Raw genomic sequence first — 22,975 nt, 5'->3', positions numbered from 1 at the left:
ATCTCACAGGGTAAAATTAAGAAACAAAAGTAAATAAATAAATAAAATAAAAATTGATATAACTTTCCAACAATAAATAATTTTATTCGCAATCGATTTTATTCGATTCAGCATTAAAATTATATACGAAGCAATACCGACTTATTTCTAAAGAATTTAAGATTTCTGAAACTTAAAATTTTGTCAAATTTGAATAAAATTGGAAATTTTAATATCGTTTGTTACATCTCCTTTTGATAAATTATAATCTTAAATACATGATATATATATATATATTTTAAAAAGTTCAAAGCATTGTTTTGCTTTTTTATTTATTATTTATTTTTTTCCGCTTTAAAATTTAGTGATTACATTTATATTTTAGTTAGTTAGCGCACCGGACTGCGCAGGAGTCAAGAAACTGGCCTTGCATCAAAAAGGTTCTGGGTTCGAATCCCGGGCAAGGCATGATTGTTCTTTCATTTGTACTATTTGCTCTTGATGCGGGGTGGGAGCAACGCTGGTCCACCTAATATGGTGCCCCTGAACGAAATCTTAACACAAGTGACCATTGGAAATAAAAAGAAAAAAAAAAATTAGTTAGTTTTTTTTTTTTCGTTATTATATTTCTTAAATATTAACAGTCAACAACATGTCTCAAGCTAAATAATGCTACTCATCGAATAAATATTTTTCTTCTAAAGGCTTCTCAGAGAGAGAAGAAAAAATACTAATGGAGAAAGTTTTGCAGAGATTATAAATCGATGTCGATAGGTACGTATTTTATTTACGTCACACTAGAACTACACAAAGACGGTCAGGGAAGCATCCCGGAGAATGTTTCAATGACATGCCATCGAAACTTTGAATCTCCTCACAGGGTATGGTTCCCTGCTTTGGTAGCCCGCACGCTAAGTCAAACACTTTACGGTCGAAGTTACAGTTTATGGGAACCAATATCGTGATCCCTCTATCCCTATGCAGGCTGATCAAAGTGGTGATCCACTCTCCTACTAGCCACAGCCCGTGACGCCAGGCTTCGATGCTCTACTGAGAATAGTGTTTTTTATGATCAATCCACTGCGGTACAAATCAATGTTGAAATCGTTGAAGAGATCATGTTGGCGAATTGATCATACTATCGAATATATCAATATGATAAATTCGGTGAAATGAGCTCTCAGTGAAGTAATCGTGCTGATGATGTGAATTTTATCGACTAGATCGAGTCGGCAGTATGAGTTATCTGTCATGATAGAAATCTGAGTTGTCAGTGAATTGATCGTAGAGGCATTGGCGATCGCAACGCTCGAATACGCAATCTGGGGAGAGACCAGTTTCATGCCTTTGACTCTTCTCCCTTCCCTCTCCACCTCTTTTCAGTTGTATAGGAAAGTACTACGATATTTTCCCAATTTTCTTAATATTTTTCCTTTTTATTTAATAAAAATATTTTTTAAAATTTCCGTGATTCTTTTCTTTATAACTATGTTTAATGTAGTTTTCAGTTTCATATAGTTTTCTAACTAAAATATTTTGATCTGTATGAAAATCAAGAAAGAAACTAACGTATTTCAATCCTCTATGACTTTCCACACGCTAATGGCGAAAGCATGCAAAAGTGTTGCCATAGGTAAAGATTTCTGCTTTACGCCACCTGCAGCTCAATTCAATCGCCATTTCATCGGCCAAAAAATCGAAATGTAGAAGATTTGAGATTAAAATAGGCAGCTTGTGGCTTTTATGACGACTCAAATAGTTTTTTTTAAAAAATAGGTTCTAATACGCATCAAAAAATATTTAACCAGTGTTCGTTCGTAAAAGCTAGAAATCTATCATTGACTGAAACTGAACTGATCAAACTCAAAAGTTTTAAACATTTGATGCGCATCACCAACAATTACGTGGGAAGCAATTGCTCATTGCTTGGCGGGTTCGTAATTTTCAAGTTCTTTTGTTTACTTAACTGTTAACATTGTAGATATTGTGTCTTTTTTTTTAAAAGTTCGGAGAAGTTTATTTATCTCTTTGATTATTCTAATTTCTGTAATAACTTCATTGAAATTACATTTGTTGTTTCATTATAAGTATTCAATATGAATTCCCAAACTCGTAAACGTGTGACTGGTGCGTCGCTCTCTCAATACTTGGGACAATATGTTACAGTGTTTGGAGAATTTATGCAGGTTTGTTTAAACCTCAATTGAATGTTTTTGTTCCCTGCCATTTTACAATAATGATTAAAAATAACAGCGATTTCATTAGCAGTTTTCAATGTGTCATTTTTTTTTTTAAATCTAATTCGCAGCCATCACTACTTTTTTCCAAAAGTTGTTTAGTAACTTTAAAAAAGTCATTGCTTGAAATGGAATTTAACTTTTCCTAGACAAATCATAAGTCTTCATCATAAGTTTCCCATAAAATTTAGTTTACTTTTCTATTATCAAACTTGGAAGCATAACATGTCTTGTTCTCATCTTTCCTTTTTTCGAATTTATGACATGGCTTTAAAATACGAAAATGGGCTCCTTATAGAGTCCTATATTTTAGGGAAATCTTAATCATGGTGCGTAGCTCTTTTAAAATGTGCTTTTTTTGATTTTCGTTTTTAGCCCTCAAAGGTGCTTTTTTCATTGAGTGTTTTTAAAGAGCTTAATTTTTCCTTTTCGAAATTGAGATTTTTTTCCCATTACCATGTTGATTACAGCCAAGTATTATGCAATATAGCGCTTTTCACATTGTTCTACTCAACGTTTTCACAATTCATTCAACCACAATCTGTTTCGGCATGCCCTTGGTCCATAGCGTATGAAAGCGCTAATCATTTTACATGTTGGATGAAATACTTGCGAGTCTGCATGTGCGTCTACTGAGCAGGGTTCGGTGAGATTATTGCACTCTCACGTGTAACTCTGCCGCATTTTGCAAGATATTCTCAATTTCAGACTTCATTTTCCACCCTCTGATATCGAACCAGTAAAATTTCTTTATCATTTCATAATGGCTAATATAATCAAGAGAAAGTTCTTCGTCAGAAACTAGTTAATGTATATAGTGTTTAAAAATAAAATTTTGAGTGCTTACAAAGTAAAAGGTGCTTATTTTTTGTTAAGAGATTTTCTATGCACCCTGTAAATTATCTTAAAATTGTTTTTAATATTAAGATAAAAGTTAAAAATTTTTAGTATTTATAATTATTATCTTTAACTCAAATTTATATCCGACCTGGAGAATTTACATCCAACTCCAAATTAAAAAACTTTAAATACATCATTTTTTTGGGGGAGATTTCAGTATCGTGATCTGTGACAGAATAATTGCCAAATCTTGGCAACTTCCGGGCAGTGGCCTGCAAGAAACTGAAATAAAAAATCACAGAAAAGAATCAACTCGTAAGGTATAATTCATAGCTATCTCCGGGCAAACATCTACAATTTTTAGAAAAATTTGCAAGTTTAAAACTATTTGGCACCTTGGCGATTGTAGTTGGTGCGACAGATAACGATACGAAAATATTCCCCATATTTTAGTCATTAAAAACTGCTTAGAATTCTTTATTTATATGTGTCCATGCGTTGGAAATTTTTAAAATTATTTCCAACAAGGGATTTTAGACACATTGAAAAATGAAATAATAATTTAGTAAAAAATACTGCATTGCCTTAATAAATCAGTTTCTTTTTTTTAACTTTCTAATTTTATTCTAACTTTGCAATTGATATGAAAAAGGGTAAAAAGATCTGTAATTATTAAAGAAGTGGAAATTTAGTGTTAAATCTTTGATCTATTTATCGAATCATATTAATCTTTAATAACCTCTCTTTTGTATTAACAAATGTGTGTTGTAAACAAAACTAACTCAAAGGAATTTTAAAAAAAAAAAAAAAAAAAAAAACTGAAATTAAAATGTACCTATTATAGAATTATTTTTTCTGAAAACATTCATGAAAATAAAAAAATCCAACATAAATGTCTACAACACTAAAATTAAAACGAATTATGCATAAATAATGAAAAATTCTATTCAATTATTATTTTATGGTTGAGTTGTGTTCTTATTTTTTTTATACTTGTAGGGTAGATTTAATAGCATAAATTTGGATTTTAGAATGAATAAAATGGAATAATAGGGATTAACATATTTGAAGGAAAAGTAGCATATTCTTAAGTTTTGTACACCTACCACGATGATTTCGCTTTGCGAGTGAAAAGTTTGATAATAGCTGGAGATGTTGAAAGAAAATTTAGTTTCCTCAGTAACTAGCATGAATTCGTCTTTTTTCCAGGCAATTAATTTTGGAATTCAATTTCTTATCAAAACTTTCCTCAATTTTATCGAATCTTTTATCTCAGAAAAAAAAATGTTTTTATCTTGTAAACATTTTCTTAATTGCTATAAAGGGGAGATTCCCGTATCCTGATCTGTAGCAGAATAATCGCCAAGTCTGGGCAACTTTCGGGCGGCGGCCCACAAGAAACTAACAAAAAAAAAATCACAGAAAGGGATCAACTTGTAGCCACCCCCAAGCAAATATCTACATGTTTTTTTTTTTTTTTTTTTAATTTGTAAGTTTAAAATCTATTTGGCACCTTGGCAATTGTAGTTGGCGCAACAGATCACGATACGAAAGATCCCCGCAATAAAAAGGTAATAAGTATAGGTAATTCCATTGCTTAAAGGCATCATCTGGGGAAAAGTCCAGTTCCATGCCTTTGGCCCTTCCCTCTTTTCAGTTGTATAGGAATGTACTACAATATTTTTCCTTTTCTTAATATTTTTCGTATTTAATTGTTAAAAATATCTTTTAAAACTTCCCTGACGCTTTCTTTTGGAACTATGTTTATTGCAGTTTTCCGTTCCATGTAATTTTCAAACTTAGATTTTAATCTATTTAAAAATCTAGACAGAAACTAACGTACTTCCTTCTACTATGATTCCCCTCACACTAATGGTGAAAGCATGTAAAGTGTTGCCATAGGTAGAGAGTTCTGCTCTACACCACCTGTAGCCCATTTCGATCGCCAATAGATTGTATTAGCACCTACAGTAAGCCTTTCAAGCAGGGTTCGTGATTTTTTTAAAAAAAAGCAAAAGAATCAGATTTTTTTGATTTAAATCGGATTTTTTTGATTTAAATCAGATTATTTTTTTTTTATTCAAATACACTGTAAGAACTTTAATTTATGATTTAAAAAAATTACAAATGTTTCATCAAATTAACTTAATATTAAAACTATATTGTAACAATATTTTAGAAGCACTAACTAAAATAATTTTGCATTATAATACATGGCTTTGAATGCATAGCAACCATTTCGAAAAAAATGCGTGATTAAAATTTAAAAGACTAGATGAAATAGAGAATTTAAAGAATATTTCAGGGGTCTGTTTTGGTTTTTCTGAGAGATACCTATTTTGTGAAAATTAAAATATATATTAGAAGATCAACACAAATATAGTAAAAATATGGATTTATTGTTTCTTACGAGACAAAAAAATAAAATTTTAAGAAAAAGTATTTTGTGTGACTATTCTATCATTTTTCCTAAAGTTGAATTTGTAAAGGTACCGGCTTGGACAGACCCCTGTGCTTTAACTATTAAAGCAAAGTTTCAGTTAGCAAACCATAACTTTAATTTAAAATTGTGATTTCTTTTTTTTTCTCTTGATTTTTAAAATTACAAAATAAATGTAGCAGACTGTGTTTATAAATGTAGCCATTCATCAAAAAATAAATAAGAATTTTATCTATATATTTTTATATTAAAATATTCATTTTTAATTCTATATGAAAATAGATAAGTTAAACTAAAAAAAAATTAGAAAATCTATGTATTCATTGGAATTTTTTTTCCAAAATTTCTTTATAGAAAATCACATGTCAAAGATACTGTAAACATATTATGATAAAAAAAATACCAGTTAATAACCCTACTGCATCAAATAGACATCGAAAGAGTTTGAAAGGGAAGAATGACACTATATTAGGAAAAAAAAACATCTGAATTCATCAGCCATTTTTTTTCCCTCTGTTTTTGGCATATTAGGGTAATTTCTTTTTAATATAACCTCAAGCTTCAGAAATATACATTTTCCGCCAATAAAATATGATGTAGATTTTAACTCACGCTTTTTTATTCAAAAGGTACAATTTTAATTAACATTATTTGTATTATTTTTTGAAAAAAATTCATGTTTATTAATTACTTTCTACAGCTATGCAAATCTATATTAAGACAGCATTAAATGTTTACTTTAATCTATACTTTCAATCTCAAGAATCAAACGATTTTTAAAATTGTAATTTCAAATGTGTTGGAATTTAACACACACCAAGAAAGTAATTTTGTTAACTAAAATTAATTAATGCAGCAATTTATTTAAATTAAATTTTAATACTAAGAAAAGAAAATAATATAAGTATCAAAAATTTAAAACACTGTTTTTTAACTTTTGAAATCAATATATATAGATAAAAAAAATTAGTTGATTTAAATCAATGATTTTTTTAAAAAAATCATTTGATTTAAATCAAGATTTAAATCAAGCTGATTTAAATCAACGAACCCTGCTTTCAAGGGATAAATTTTACATATCTATTGCACATATATGAACATGAGTCGTGTAAATAGCTTGTACAGACTAATACCACTGGTGAAGTGATTAGTATCTGTCATATCTTGTCAAATTATGATCACAATTTGAATTATTTATTTCTGCTTTTATTATCTTTTAAAAATAATTAAAATATAAAATGCACTAAATTCTTTATTTCTCTTTCATATATACAATGGAAGAATTCTAAGATTTTTATTTGATTTTTTAACAGTTGGAATCAAGTGGAAGAACATTTACCATGAAAACTGCCAGCAATGATATTGTTACTGTTCAACTACAAGAACCCGTAAGTCAACTCTAAAACTGAACTTTTCTTCTTAACATTGTTATTTATTTGCTTGTGTGATATAAATATGAGAATCGTTCAGATACGCCCAGAACTTTTTTTGTATAAATTAGACGTTGAAGAATATAAATTTTTCCGTAAAAATCGTAATGCATTGAAAAAGATGTGGACGGCACAAGGACCGACATATTGGCTTCGTTTCTTATTAACATATCAACTGAGTTTTGAAGATTATGCATCCAATCATGCTGAACTCAGTGCGTTTGTGATATCCCACTACGAAAGACACGTACCAGACTTCGTTTATATAAGAATTCATAAGCAAATTGTAGAATCTACATTCGAGAGAGTCGAATCTTTTATAGAAAATGTTTTTCGAATTGTACAGAATTTTCACAAAGCTTCCCTATACACTACCGAAAATCCTATTTATTCTGAAGAAAGTTTAGAACATTTAAGCTCTGCTATGGAACAGAATGATAGTGGAAAAGTGACTTATTCTGGTATAGTTTCTTTATTATGTATCATGTATTGCGGGTTCGTTGATGGCTTTCTTAAACTTTTAAGAAAATGGTTAAAAGAATCTGATGTAAGCAAAGAAGATGAAAATAATATTGATCTTACTATATATTACTGGAGACCCCAAAAGAGTTGGGAATGCAAAAAATTTATGCCAACATGTTTTGAGAAGTATTTAGCTACCCACTGGGGAGAATCTCTTCCAAAACTTTTGCTAACGTGCGATATTTATAATATTTTTAATAATCATGCCGAAGACGAGGAATGTTCTTGCCAATTTAAGGATGAAGAGAGTATATTTGGCTTGCTAAAAGATAAGTATAAGGTTGGCAAGCCACAAGCTTTGAGCGTTGTTCATATTTACAAACCAGAAACAGCTTTATGTCCAGAACACAATAATTGTTATGTAAAACTTCTGCATGGCAAAGAATGCCTGGAACCTTACATATGTCTTGGTATGAATTCGACTTGTAGCAGAACTTGTGAAACGGTTCTTAAAAGTAAGCATAAAGAAGAAGTAAAGGATTTCTGGAAAAAATCTATTGTTGAAGTCTTTAATTGTAAAAAGCGGAGCCAGCGTAGTGTTTCTACTTTCGTTGAGTCTTGTGACTCACAAATAGAGACATTTTGTCCTTTGAGTGGAAGTAGGAGAAAGCAAGTGAGTCTTGATTTGGAGGAATTATTTTACTGCAATTATGATCCGAACTTTAGAAACTCATATACTCAGCATAAGCGCAAAGAAGAATACCGGCAAAAGTTGAGGAAAAAGCTACTGGAGAGGTATGAATATGACAGCCAAGACCCTGCCCAATTAAAGGATATGTATGACGAAGCGCAAAGGCTGTGGTTAAATGAAATATGCTTCGAAAATTACAGTAAGCTTTTTGCTCTTCAGCATAATCAACCTTGTGATTTTGACGAGCAGCTATTTAAGGTAAAGAAATCCTTAACAACCGTAGCCATTGGAACATCTAGCTTAATATTTGGGCGTGTGGTATTGCCTTCAAGACGTAGATCTTCTCCTAAGACTAATCCTACCACTGAAATAAAAGTTAATATCAGCACTCAAAAGACTTCTAAGAGGAAGAAGAAGAAAGCTGGCATCTCTACCACCACAACTGAAATTACTAAAGTAAAAATTGCAAGCTCTAGACCTCCAGAAACTAAAGATGAGGCTAATAAAACTGCTTCTCTTACCGATTGCAGAACATTGCCGGATGAGGTAGATTGCAACATTAATTCCAATGCAAAATGTGTTGAAAGTTCAGTGAATGCATCATCGGAACATGTTGAAAGCTTATGTACCACTCCCAAAACTCAAAACAAAACTGAGATTTCTGGTACAGTGCCCGATGAATCAGATAGTAAAAGTGATTCAAAAGCAAAATGTGTTGAAAGTTCCTCCAATTCTGATGTAGTTGAAGACAGTGAGAAAAAATCTACCAAGAAAAGTGGCTCGAAAACTTCGAAAGATTTGCAGTTAGGCCTAACTGAGTTGTGTAATCAGGGGAGAAATGTGGAAGAATCTAAGCCTAGTGTCAATGAAGTTTCCAGTGATGTTGATGATGAACTTAACACATTTTACAGTTTTGTTGTGAATGGGGAAGAAAAGACGGATGATACGATTTGCAATGGTACCACAACTGACCTTCCCAATACTGAAAATTGTAATGCTACTGGTGGGAATAAAGAGAAAAAGAATATTCTCTCTGAAAGGAAAAGCAAGCTAAAAATCTGTGCTTATTGTTCAAAACAAGAGGTTGTGGTTAAATCATTCAAAAGATGTTCCAGATGTAAAGCAGAAAACTTTCCAGATCAGTATTTTTATTGTTCCAGGGAATGTCAAGTAGCAGACTGGGAAAAATCACACAGAGAATTGCATCTTAAAGCAAGGACTAATCGTTAGGGATTTATTTAATTCTAAATAGACCTTTTAAGGTTGGGTGTTGTGATGATGCAAAAATATAATAGTTTTTAAGGTGTGAATAAGCACAAGGTATCTGCATACCTGGAAAGTCATGGTTTTCGACCTTAATGGAAAGTCATGATTTTGAGTGATAAATACTAAAAAATCATAAAATCTCCCAATTCATAATGGATTTTGAGTATTGGAGCCTTTAATTCTGTCAGGCAAATCGAAAATCCCACATTGTAATTTGTTCTCACATATTTTAAAAATCGTACATCTCGATCTATATAGGTGTATTTTAAAAATAATATATTTCTGACCAGTGTTTGGGGGAATTAAAAATTTTTGATATAAAGTAATTTGATACTACATGGAAAGATGATGAGGCTTTTGTTTGTTTGAAATTAAATTAACATAATCCCTAGAATTGACCTTTTGAAAATAGCGTATTTGAGTTTTGTCAAATAAAAAGATTTTAGCATTAAAAATGTTCTTTAAAGGCATTATTAAATATTTTTAAATCCATGTTCTAATTTATTTGTTTATCACTGTTGTTTAATTTATTTGTTTTTCAGTTTATTTAATATTTAAATAATCTTTTTTTTTTTCAGTTTATTTAATATTTCAGTTATTTTTTATTGCTTTTGTTTAAACTGGCTTATTAAAAAGTACAAAGCATTGCTCATATAAACTGTTGTTTTTGAGAAAGAAAGTTACACTCGTTTAAACCTTTTTTTACTTTTCTTCTTTTGACTAAATTTAGTAATGTATTACCCTGTGTAAAATCTCTTTAATAACTTTTTTTAATTGTGAGGATTTTTATTTGCTTATAAGTTTCCAAGATGTAGTTAAGTAAACAAAAGAGAATTTAACGTTAAGGGGTTCAAACGTTACTGGCTGGTAATGTGACTGGTGTTAGTAAATTTTGATATGCTTACCTCTTGTAACGAAAATTACTGAACACTTTTCTGCGGACCAAAAACTCAACAATAGCTGTCTGATCATATAAATATAAGTTTGGAGAATTGTAGAATTATTTGTTCAGTTATAGGAGACCATGAAAGATAAAGATTTTGGTGCAGTCTTTCCACTCAGGCGCAGTAGCGCATATTAAATTTAAAGTAAGCAAGTTAATTACTAAAATTTCATTCTTTTTTTTTATTAAAATATGAAATAGTATGCACTTTTACAATTTACAGCTATTAAAATTTCAAACATTTATAATGAAGTTAAAATCTTCATCCTCATGTCCACTTTTTTTGTGAATTGAGCGTTGAATGCATTGATTTTTTTCCCATGGGACACAGATTGATTTTTTATTAGTAAACAGACTGCTGGAGCTCATTTCTAACTCAATTTATGAACCAATTAGTAGATCAGACTGGCATAGTAACATAAAGTATCTGCGCACACAATCCAAGAGTATCTGCAAGCTCGTAATATTTTTGATAAGAGAATCATTTTATTAAGTATACGTAATCAGTTAACTATTCAATATTTTCATTTATTCTTGGCAAAAAAATATATATATACATGCACATTAACATTAAGAACATCAGAGAAATTATAATAGTTATACATAGAACTACATTCATATAAAGTAATTGTCATATTAAGTAATATTAGTAAATTTACTCCAAATGAAATTACATTAAAAGATTTCCTACTCTCACCGCAGTAATTTATTTTCGTTGTAAAACAATTGTCGTGTCGAGTTAAGTTGTAAAAAAATCAACGGATTGTAGGCTCGCTCGCTAACGATGGGATTACTAATCTTTGGGCTAAAGTGACAATTATCTTTTTTCTTTGGAAGTAGCATACACGAAACACTGACTTTCTTAACTTTGCATAAATCATACTTATGCTGTCTGCTTCATGTTTTTGTTTACTTTTTTTTGCAGACGTCTTGTATGATACAAATGAAAGAAACTAAGAATGACTAATTGTTTAGCATTGATAATTATTAAAACAGCTTAAATTTAAACAAGTTAAATTTAAGATATCACCAAAAAGTTAAAAAATCTTCATTCTCTTTTTTAAATTTTATATTATTATTTTTTATACATTAAGAAATTTTAGTCGTTAGTCTTAAGGACCAGTAACTAAAAGATGTCACTAGATTGTACACATTTTCATCTGTCCATTTATTTTTCGATTAGATTTTTCGAAAAAATATTTTTTTAAGTGAAAGATAACTCTGAGAATGTGTAACACTGACAATTGAATGAAAGATGCTGTTTTGTAACAAAAAAATAGACCAAATCAACGGACCATTCCTTTTAATCAATTGTTTGTCCAGGATACCACTAATAATTACTTTATAGTAGTTCAAATCAGAGTTATGTAATATTGGACAAACAGACCACTGTTAATTTGGAGCACTGTTGTAGTTTTAGATAGAATTTTAAGATCTATATATCATATTGTCTAAGAGTTAATTAAGGTATCTCAGTATTTGATTTTGAAAATTTATGCTATTTGTAATTGTGAATTTAATATGTTATATACATGTAGTACTGCATATGTTTGGAAGTGTATGTATGTTTAGTATGCGATTTGTTAATGAATGAAAGATATTGATTATATTGATGAAATTTAATCTTGACATTAAAAGTTCTTGCAACTCTAAAATTAGGTTTTACTGTTCCTTTACGTAACATATACAGGGCTGGTTGTGCTCCGGAAAAAATCCGGTTTTCCGGAATTTTCGCTAACAGTAATCTGGAAGTTTCCGGAAATCGAAGGTCCAGATGCTTCAAAAAATCATTGATCACAGAAGTTTCCGGAAATCAAATTTTCAAAGGTGGAACTTAGAAACAAAGTTTATTTTATTTGTTAGCCAGAGAGATACTTTAAAGCTTATATTCATGATTAATATAAATTTTTTATCAGTAAATAGTTATAATCATAAACTGAAGAAAGAAAGACATATTTGTAAATTTTAATTACTTCTCCAGGTCATCATAGGTATGTTTAAATGGTATAGGTATGTGTAAAATTTTAAATATAGTTAAAGTAAACTAAGAAATATTGAGAAAAAGGAAAAAAACCTTGTTTAAATTTTTTTCTAATTTTTCAATTTGAACTGGTTTTTTTTTTTTTTTTTTTCTTAACTCAAGAAATTTTCCGGAATTTTAACTTGGGCTCACAATCACCCCTACATATATAAATTTTACACAAGTTTAGTTTAATTTTTCAAGAAATTCATTAAATTCCTTTTTCTAGTTTTCACTTGTGATGTAATTACTACCTTGGAAATTAATAATACTGATTGTTTAAATTAGATTTCAATTATAGTTCATAATACATTTAAAATATTGTTTTAATATTTAACATTTCTTTTTGAAAAACCGTTTCTTTGTTCTTGGGTCGGAAGAAACCTATTTCGTCTAAGTTTTTTCCTCCTTGAAAAAATCTTACTATCTGCGACTAGAACATAAAACATTTCTCAACAAGCTACATGCAGATTTTACCACTTTCTTTATGGATTAATTATTATATTTAATTTTTCATTGGCCCCCTAAAAGTTATTATATTTGATACTTCACTGAGAAATGCATGTGTACAAAGTAACAGAACAAAGAATCAGAAATTAATTTATTTTTCAATTTGCTTCTGCATGGTGATTTATACTATCAAAGGAACTTATATTCCGGACTAGTTTTTTAAACTTTTGAGAACTACAACTATGAAACTAACTTTGTAAATGAAATTGTGTAATGTTGTGGTAGTTATTGTAATTTAATTACCAAGTTGTTGCACATAAATTAAATATATTTTGAAATATTGTTTAATTTTGTAAGCAAAAGCTTGTATTCTAAGTAATTTATTTTAAAACAGGTTGTGTTAAAGTGAATGGCCTTGTTAACGACAAAAACTATATTGTGGAATTGTAAGATTTTGTTGTTCATGTTATTTACAAAATACTATTTTCCAGTACATCTCAAAAAGATCAGCTTATATTAAAAAAATAAATACTAGATCTATTTTTCTTCCTAGCACTGTTTCATTCTGGATAAATTCTATAATTTTTCATTGTTAGTTTTTTTATATTTTTTTTATAAGCTGATAAGTTTAATGATTAACTGTATATTTCCAATTTTTTCTGTGCAGCTGGTTCATGTATGCATTATCTAGCTTTGTATATATGCTAATACAAATTTCAATGATAAACCAAATGTAACCCAGTGGCAGGAATATATTCTTTGTTCTATAAAGCACACTAAAATATAATTCTCACAAATAACATGTAACACGATTCTCACAAATAACATGTAATCTTACAACAATAATTGTATAAAATGATTCCTTACAATTATTTCAAATTGAGGGATTTATAAAGGTTTAATGTATAATTATTACATCTGTTGTACGTTGATTTGATGAAGAATTTATATAAAGAAATTCATTTGCCATTCAAAATATTGGAAGTAAATTAAGTTTTTTTTTTTTTTTAAGTGTTTAATGTAAAATGTATTTATTTTATATATTTATATTAAGATGTTTTTTATATTACAGAAGGCAAAACTTTTAAGAAGTTTGTCGAATAATGGTTAACTGTTGCTAATCCTTTAACGGCTGATGTTTTGACTATACAATTCATAATTTTCACATAACGTCACTATTCTTTATTTAATAACAATTCTTTTTTCAATATTTTAAATGCTAGTTCTTCCAGAAAATTGGAAAATATTTTATATTGAAATAAAAAGTTTTTTTTTTTCAAAACATTTGAATTTTACACAAAATTGTTTATTTATTACAAAAAGTGAAAGAAAGATTTTCTACACTGTTTTCTTCCAATGAAAATCGATTAAACTTTTTAATTTTCAAATGGCTTCTTTAGAACTGTTTGGAGCTAGCTCCAAAAACTCTATATCTGGGAACTGACCCATTGCTTTTTATTTAAGACTTAATTATTTGCTAATTACTTTGGAAATAAGCAAAACTACTCAACATCTTCAATAAGAGTAGTAACCTATTAGCCATTTTTTGTTCACGGTTTTTCTGTGGAATAAAAGTTAATAAGGCCAGTTTTAATTTAATTAAATATGATTAATTTAACATACATGAGGTTTATTAGCTTTTGTGTAATTACTATCTCAATTACGATCAGAAAAAAGGAATAATAAGTTTCAATTCTTAACATTTATAATTAAATATTTTATTGGTTCTTAAATGGTCGAATTTTACAAAATGCTCATAATTTAATATGTTTAACTTCAATTTTTTTAATGTGTTTTTATTTTGTGAGATTGCCAATTTTCAGGTACATTTGTTACACCATTATAAGATATATTATAACTTTTTGCACTGTTACTTTTTGTTTTAAGTATTTGGTACGTAAAAAGTGCTTGAAATGTGTAATTTCAAAATTAATTAATTTTGATGAAATAAAGGGGTTTAAATTATTATGCTTGTATTTTTTCTATGGCAGTCGTTTTAATACAGTACACAATACATTCATATAGGAATTATTCATTCTCTTTTAACACAAAATTCTGGTTAATTTGTTTTCTTTGCTCTGTCTCTGAGGAAAATGTTTTTAAAAAAATTTATAATTTGAACTATACTTTGGATAGTCTCAAATTTTCCACCACAATTACCTTTAAATTATAATATTGAAATCTACCCCTTAAATAATTTTCCTGGGGAAAAAAACAGTTCTCTCCTTTCTATACTCTTTCTATACACTATTTAGTAATCATTCAAAGCTTGTCACTCCCTCATGGTGCGTAGCGTTTTTAACAACTGCCTAAATGTGCTTATTTTAATTTTTTAAATGCCCTTGAAGATGCTTTTATTATTAGGTGTTTTTAAAAAGTGCTTAATTTTCCCTTTTCGAAAATGAGATTTTTTTTCGTTACCATGTCGATTTTCGTCAAGTATTATGCATAAGCGGGCTTTTCACATTGTTCTACTCACCGTTTTCACAATTCATTTCGCCGTACTGTCGGTCCATAGCGTATGAAAGCGCCAATCATTTTACATATTTGATGAATTACTTTCTAGTCCGTATGTGCATGTATACTGAGCTGGGTTCAGTGAAATTCTTGCACTCTCATGTGCAACTCTGTTGCATTTTGCAAGATATTCTCAATTTCAAGCTTCATTTTCTACCCTCTGATATCAAACCGAAAAATATCTCGATCATTTTTTAATGGCTAATATGTCAAATTCTAGTTATTTATCTTGATCATGTAAAGTCTTTGAGAATTATTTTGCATTTTGTTAATGTACATAGTGCTTAAAAATATTTTTTGAGTGCTTAAAAGGTGCTTATTTTTTCTTGAAAGATTGACCCTGTCCCTGAAAAAGAAGCTGAAATCGAAAGGCCCCTCAGTAAAAGAGTTCTTTTCAGTGTGGACTGAAAGGAAAAGGTTACAAACAAACTTTCTACTAAATGGGGGGGGGATTTAACGACAGGCACTAAACTTTTGTTCCTCACCTCGGAAGTGTTGCTCAGTTAACGTTATCCAGTGGATACCTGAGTCACAGAGGCAAGCAACATCACCCACACCACAGATACCCATCACCCAACAGAAAAACATCCATGCCCTGATCAGGATGCGAACCCGCAACCATTGGCTTCACTGTCAGGCAAGCTGACCCCCTAAATGGAAAGGCTGAAACACAGGTTTTCTTCAAAGTATAGCTATTCTTTTAGTCTTAAAGCTGTACTTGTTTTTGGTTAATGATTTATTGCGGCAGTTACATTTTGAATTTTCGCTCTGTATTGTTTTTAGGCCCTTACTTAGACTTTGCTAATAACTATAGCTAATAAATAAATAATGGTTGATTTAATGAGGAAAAAAAATGTAGCAACATTTTTAGATAAAGTTTACATGTTCAATGCTTGATTGTGGGGTTAATATTTTTTTATTTATCTCTTTCATTTATGTAAATAATCACAGTTAGAATTCTTTGCGGTTTCGAACTTTTCTTCTGGTTATTTTCCACTTCAAATCATCCAAATTTAACAGGGTACTATTAACTTTTGTTTCTGTATTATAAAATGTGGACTAAAAAGCAAACATTATTATTTACTTTTATTTAATATCAACTTATAACATTTATTATGGCTTATTTTTTTAAGCATTAAAAGCTGATTTTGACAAAGTGGGCCCAGCCCGAAAATATCGCTGCCATTATTTTTTCAGGTGAAACCACTTGAAAAAATAACTTTTTTTTCTTCAAAATTTACGGTACTAAATCAATATGTTTTACTTCAAAAGCAAAATTATTGTTGTTTAAGCAAAGACTTCTTAACAATTGAAGGCATTAACTGAAATGCATTCAACTTGTTTTGAGTCTTGTCTCTAGTTTGGAGAAAAAAAATTAATGTCTGTTTTTATGAAGAAAGCTTTTGAGATAATGTTTTTTCGAATCAAATTTTCACTAATTGGAAGCGCTTTTAAAAATGCAGCGCTGTTAGAGAAAATAAAAATCTAGTTTCTATTCTTCAAAATTCATTTTTCTATTTGTCTCTCATATCATAAATTAACAAATTTTAGAACTTAACAAATATGTGTAAAAATAAGTTTTAATAATGTATAGTGAAAAATACTATTTTAGATTTATTCTTTATTAAATCTATTAGAATTTGCCCCCAAAAAAACTTAGCTGAAAAATATTTTTCCAAATAATAATTTGCTGAATATTTAGCCAATTATTCAGCCAACCTGCAAACGAATATTCGGCAAAAGGGCCGAATATTCGCTACATCCCTGTCAATAACAAAATTTTGTACAGGCTGCAAATAGTGAGTGTTCTATATGTCAGGAAGAGAATGGATATTATTCCATCTTTCTTCAAGATCTTTGAATTTATTTATCTCTTTTTTCAATATAAATGTCCCTTGATATTTTGGGTATTTCCTGCAGCAATTTTTGCAAATTCTTCTGCAGTTGTGACTCACCTTCCAGTCAAGATGATTTCCCACTCTACATTTTATAATTCCTAAAATGCCATCAACAGCCATGGCTTGTGGCAAAAAAGTTCCAAGTTGCCATTACTCCATCTTATTCTAACAGGGTGTGTAGCATTTTTAAAAAGTGCTTTAAGGTGCATATTTTCGTTTTTTTAAAAGTCTTTAAGGGTGCTTTTTAAAAAGTGCTTTATTTTCCCTTTTCCAAAATGAAATATTCTTTTCTTTACCATATTTATTTTCGCCACGAATTATGCAAAATGACATTGTTCTATTCAACGTTTTCACAATTAATTCAACCCTGATCTATTTCGGTGTAGCCGATGAAGACGCCATTCGTTTTACATGTTTGATTAAATACTTGCGGATCCGCATGTGCGTACACTGAGCTGGATTCAGTGAGATTCTTCCACTCTCATGTGCATCTTTGCTGCATTTTGCAAGATATTCTGAATTTCAGGATTCAGTTAGTTTTTAATTGATAATTTAAAAATACTTAATATTTATAATCGGTAATATCCTTATGCCACAATTTTGGGTTTTTGACTGTCAAAAACTGTCAGAAGGTTTTTTTTGACATGACGGATACAACCTTTAATTGTCAAAAACTTGTCCACTTCGCTTAATTATGATTTTTTTTCAGTGCTTAAAAGGTGCTTATTTTTTGTTGAAAAATTTGGCTACGTACCCTGTCTAACATGAATCCTAAATTAGTAAACATGTATTGACTTGCAGCCCCCGTCAGTAAAAAATTATATGTTTATTAATTGAGGAAATGGAATCAATAAGTTATCAATTGAAGCAATAAGGAAGGCGAAAACAGCTAAGCCTTTTCATCACTTATAAACGTATATTCTCTTTTGGCAGCTATGTTGTCACTCTAATATTGCAATGAAGGAATTGTCTGTAAGAAATTTTTTTAGTAATACCAACATGAATTACTGTGAGTGATATGAAATGTGACAATATCTTTTTGCTTATTTTTTGCAAATCTTGCGTATGTGATGTTTAAATATTAGATTTCTTATGGGTTAAATAATAAATGTGTTTAAATAATTTTTGCTAATAATTATGATTATATTTATTAAATGGCATTATTAATGTTGTGGTTTAAAATATATATTGACTTTAAATTAAATATTTATTTAAAAGAAATAGGAATATGAACTTAAAGAAAATATTTGTCTCATAATATTAAATGCTAAAAGAAAGAACAAAAAAAAAAAGAAGATATTGTTGCCAGCTCAAAATCAGACCAGATATCTGACCATTGTACGATCTGTTGCATCCCCAATTCATTGATAAATAAATTGAATTTAATCGTAGTTTTTCTAGCATTTAATTGAATTAATGAAAAAACAAGTTTAAGTATTGTTAATTTGTTATGGTTTTGAAGAGAGATTAAGTAACAAAACAAAGTTTTTTTTAAAGAAATAGTTAACTTTTTTTTTCTTTCTAAAATTACCAGTTGGATACCAAAGCAATCCCCTATTTTTGCTGTTTTGTAGTTTAATTTTAACCTTCTAATAGTCCTGAAAATAAAAAACTACATTTCCAGTTGCATGTTTCTCTGAAGAGTTTAATTACATAATAAAATTCTATGAGGAAACTGTGAAGGGATGAAAGATACTTACAAGAGGGTTAAGCCTATTTGGTATTAATAAGTGGCAGTTCAACCAATATTAAATTTAAATAAATGAAATTTTAAGGTAAACATTATTAAAGAAATGAAATATTGGAAAATAAATGTTAATAAAATTATTAGAGAGGAGAGTAAGGTATAGTTTGTATATCTGTGCTGTGAAGTGCTTCTGGCAAATGTCTATTCCAAACAGTGTAAGTATAATTAATTTTTACACTCAAAATATTTGTTTTTATGTTAAACAACCTGTCATATGTTTTATTAATACATTGTAGTTGAACGCATTGCACATCAGATATTGTAATCAATTGTTAAATTTCAATATACTAATTACAATACATGCTTGTTAATTACTAATTACTCCTAAACTTGCACAATTCGATTATTCTATTTTCTTAGATAATTTTAAAACCCCAGCTGAAACGACTGTTTCTACCTTTAATTACTTGAAGTTTGATTTTTTTTTTTCCCCGACAACATTAGAAAAATTTTCAGGATACAAGTTTGTTCCGCTTAGACTAGAGAATAAATGGTGCGTAGCATTTTTAAGAAGTGTTTAAAGGTGCTTTTTTCATGAGGTGTTTTTAAAAAGTGCTTAATTTTCCCTTTTCGAAAATGAGATTTTTTTTCTTTACCATGTTGATTTTCGCTGTGTATTATGCAAAATCATGGTTTTCACATTGTTCTATTCGACGTTTTCACAATTCATTCAACCACAATCCATTTCAGCGTCTGTCAGTAACGTATGATAGCGCCAATCATGTTACATATTTGATGAAAAACTTGGGAGTCCGCAACTGTGTCTACTGAGCTGGATTCGGCTAGATTCTTGCACTCTCATGTGCAACTCTGCTGCATTTTGCAAGATATTCTCAATTTCAGGCTTCATTTTCCACCCTCTGAAATCAAACTGAAAAATCCCTGGATCTTTTTATGGTGGCTAATATAATCAAGAAAAAGAGTTCTTTGTCAGAAATTAGTTATTTTATCACGATTAAATAAAGTCTTTGTAAATTATTTTGCATTTTGTTTGTTTGTATATAGTGCTTAAAAATATTTTTTGAGTGCTTTAAAGGTGCTTATTTTATGTTGAGAGATTTTGCTATGCACCCTGGAATAAGACCAGTAATTTTCTAGTTTATCTGAAGTTTTCTTAAAATGTCTATTACTGTAATAAATCCTTTCATATTAAAAAAATGTTTGAAACAGTTTCAAAAGTCAAAGTAGAATTATTCAAAGAAAAATTGTCTATTCTAAACATTTTTCAGTACATATTCGCTTATTAGAGACTTCATTAAAAAGATATAAATTGCAAGTTTTTTTTTTTTTTAAAATAAATTTTGTGTTATCAGTTTTTAGAGATTCTATTTTAGCATTCATAGCATTAGCAATGGAAAAAAAAATAGTTTTTAAGCCATTTTTCTCGAAATCTGTGGTGAAGCACTTATGTTGTTCTTTCAATTGCAGACAGTATACCCAATCTTCTTTAGCCTAATTTTTTAACTGGGTATTTTTTTTTCTCCCCCAAGTGAAGAAGTCTTTAAATTACAAAAAAAATTTCATTGAATATTTTTGATAATAGGTGTGCTTTAAAACAACCTATCTTGGTTAGATTGCCACTGATAGGTTTTTTTAATTTTTATCAATTAAGCTGACATTTCTTTTAGATTTTTCCAGGATTTGTTTTATCCAAGTCATGTTTACGCATTTCACTTTTGAATCTGAATTTTTTTTTCCCAACTTCATTTCTTTTTGATTGACTAAGATTTTAAAACAAATTAATTAGAATGTGACTTGATATGATTATTTTAATGTTTAAAATGCTGTAAAGATTAGTATATAGTAACAGAAGACTTACTAAGTTGTTCTTAAACTTAATCTAAATAAATTATTGATACTTTTAATTAATTTTGTGTAAATTGCTTCTAACAGGTTCAAGATTTATTGCAAGGATTTATTGAGGTTCAAGGTACTGTCAGCCATAACAACACCATTAAGTGCCAGCATCTTATCAGTTTTCCAAAGGAGTTTTATGAAAAAGCAGGTAAAAGTTTTATTAAAGCTTACTTTATTTGAAAACAACCACGACATGACTAAATTGATTTATTTTATTAAAACCCAATGAAACAGCATTTACAGGCATAATATGAATGAGAAATTAAAATATTAAATAATATTAAGAACTATTATATAGTAAGGTTATGCACTGTAAAAATTTAATGTTTAATTAAAAGTTTTTTATGATGTACGTTACGCAACATTTTATTATTACGCAGGCATTTTATAAAATGCCTAGGAAATGTGTGAAATATAAATTGTTTCATACATTACCGGCTTTAGTTTTAGTAATTGGATTCAATGCCTAGGCATGTAGAATGCTGGACTTCAAACTTTGTTGGTAACATATATGTAATATACGTATAAATATGTATTTCCATTGTTTAAAATTGTTAATTGTAAAGAAATTTTTATGATAAACTTGGCGATTTTCAAAGAATTGCATTATTTTGATGAATCATTAAGATCATTCTGTATTATCAAATTAAGATATTCAAATAATAGGGTATATTTAAAATATTTGTTTAAATTTGATAACTTAGTAAATATTAATTTATTTATAAGAAAAATGAATTACATCATTGATAATCACTTTTTAATGTAGAAATTTTTGTAATGTAAATAATAAAAAATAGAATAAAAATAAGTGAAAAAGGCATTTTGTATTTGTTTAGTTGTGGCAGCCAATATGTACTTAAATTTTTCCCCATTTTTCAATTAATAGTAAAGAAGTCTTCATTACATCAGACCGAATAACCTTCATGTTCGACATTTTTTTATTCTATAATTTTAATGGTATGCTGTACTTATATTTCTATTTTTATTCTGAATTCTATGTTCTAAAGTTATTCAATGTGCCTGCTAAAAACCGTTTTCACCCCAATAATTTTTGAACGGCCAAGAGCCATAGTCATATAAGTAAGGTTTAGGCAGAGTTGGAAAAAATTAGATTTGCTTGTCTTAAATCCGATTTTTTAAAATTTAATATTTTTTTTTTTATTTTTACATTTACCAACCAAAACGTCTGATAAGATGTATTAATAATACTGAAAAGTAATGTAGTTGACATATACGAACATAGTTAAAAGTATTAAAAACTAATCATTGCATCTAACTAAAAGATATGCATTTTACGCCTTTTATTTTTAACATTACTTGTAAGGATGAGGAAGATCATTGGTAACTGCAACCTTTACTTTATGGTTATTGCACCTGATCTCCTTTGTCAGTTGTCATCTTGAGGAGGAGACTTCACATACATATTTTTTGTGAGTATGAAGTCAATTTTGCTCAAAGATTCGAACATCTGGGACAACATTGCTTTAACTACAGGATGTTCCTGTCGGGTGTTTGCGGAACTTGTTTCAGCTATAAAGCTCTTCTGCTTGCCAGGGTTTGGGTACAATAGACCTTTGGTTGACAAGCCTTGCTCCTCAAGGCTGCCCAACCTCTAAGGGTGATGTTTTTTCTTACTAAATTGATCGCTGAGTTTTACCGCTAGGCTTCTTTGTATTGCGAATGGCAACTTTACTATACTTAGACCCTACTTTTATGAGTAAACTAATCCTTCAAAAACTACCGGGGTGACTACAGATTTTAAGTGGGCACAATGTATATCATTTTAATACTACAACTTTTCTAAAGCATGTTTAAACTAATGAAAGCTTAAATGTAATTTCAGACATGTCTTTGCACAATGAGGTATTATCCTTGGCCTCAAGATTTCCTGATCACTATGTAACAATGCCTTAAAGAAAAAGGAATTCTCATTTTTTTTGTATCATTCTTTTTTTTTTATTCAATAAAAATCACAGTATAAGAAAATTATTTGGCTTTATATTTCTAGCTAATACACTTCAGTGACATGTTTTCCTGTTGCATCCAAAGACATACACTTACACATGCAACCAGTAACTGGACACTCATTGTGATTCCTACAATTGAAAAAGCACAAAAATGAAATATTTGAACATACTGAATAACATTTGATCAAATGAAATGATTCTAAATTCATTCTGATAGACACTATCTCTTAT

General features: G+C 29.3%; 3 protein-coding genes across 5 annotated transcripts in view; 2 read left to right on the top strand and 1 right to left on the bottom strand.

Moving 5' to 3' along the window:
• The first annotated feature begins 1,881 nt into the window (after nt 1-1,881).
• On the top strand, nt 1,882-22,763 carry LOC107443535 (replication protein A 14 kDa subunit). Its single transcript, XM_016057479.4, has 4 exons — nt 1,882-2,165; nt 6,810-6,884; nt 20,814-20,925; nt 22,621-22,763. The coding sequence occupies exons 1-4, from the start codon at nt 2,076-2,078 to the stop codon at nt 22,689-22,691; spliced, it is 348 nt and encodes a 115-aa protein (XP_015912965.4). The 5' UTR covers nt 1,882-2,075; the 3' UTR covers nt 22,692-22,763.
• LOC139424794 (uncharacterized) lies at nt 6,891-11,146 on the top strand. The gene has a single exon (XM_071177895.2). It carries the CDS (start codon nt 6,952-6,954, stop codon nt 9,307-9,309), a length of 2,358 nt encoding a protein of 785 aa, XP_071033996.2. The 5' UTR covers nt 6,891-6,951; the 3' UTR covers nt 9,310-11,146.
• Nucleotides 22,709-22,975, bottom strand: part of mio (GATOR complex protein mio) — a 38,056-nt gene continuing 37,789 nt past the window's right edge. For all 3 annotated transcript variants that reach the window (XM_043043483.3, XM_043043486.3, XM_087157862.1), the window contains exon 27: nt 22,709-22,873. In XM_043043483.3, coding sequence (XP_042899417.1) covers nt 22,786-22,873 — 88 coding nt within the window. In that variant the 3' untranslated portion in view covers nt 22,709-22,785. The remainder of the gene's footprint in view (nt 22,874-22,975) is intronic.

This window comes from Parasteatoda tepidariorum, chromosome 2, assembly GCF_982258835.1.
Source record: "Parasteatoda tepidariorum strain Cologne lab strain chromosome 2, Ptep-v5.0, whole genome shotgun sequence".
Lineage (NCBI taxonomy): Eukaryota > Metazoa > Arthropoda > Arachnida > Araneae > Theridiidae > Parasteatoda > Parasteatoda tepidariorum.
The sequence above is the reverse complement of the archived record's forward strand: the minus strand, read 5'-3'. Positions and strand labels throughout refer to the sequence as shown.

Excerpts from the sequence above, each read along its gene's own strand:
- LOC139424794 (XM_071177895.2), top strand. The coding sequence starts at position 6,952 with ATGAGAATCGTTCAGATACGCCCAGAACTTTTTTTGTATAAATTAGAC.
- LOC107443535 (XM_016057479.4), top strand. The coding sequence starts at position 2,076 with ATGAATTCCCAAACTCGTAAACGTGTGACTGGTGCGTCGCTCTCTCAA. Across the intron at positions 2,166-6,809 it reads TGTTTGGAGAATTTATGCAG|TTGGAATCAAGTGGAAGAAC; the intron begins GTTTGTTTAAAC and ends ATTTTTTAACAG. Across the intron at positions 20,926-22,620 it reads GGAGTTTTATGAAAAAGCAG|ACATGTCTTTGCACAATGAG; the intron begins GTAAAAGTTTTA and ends ATGTAATTTCAG.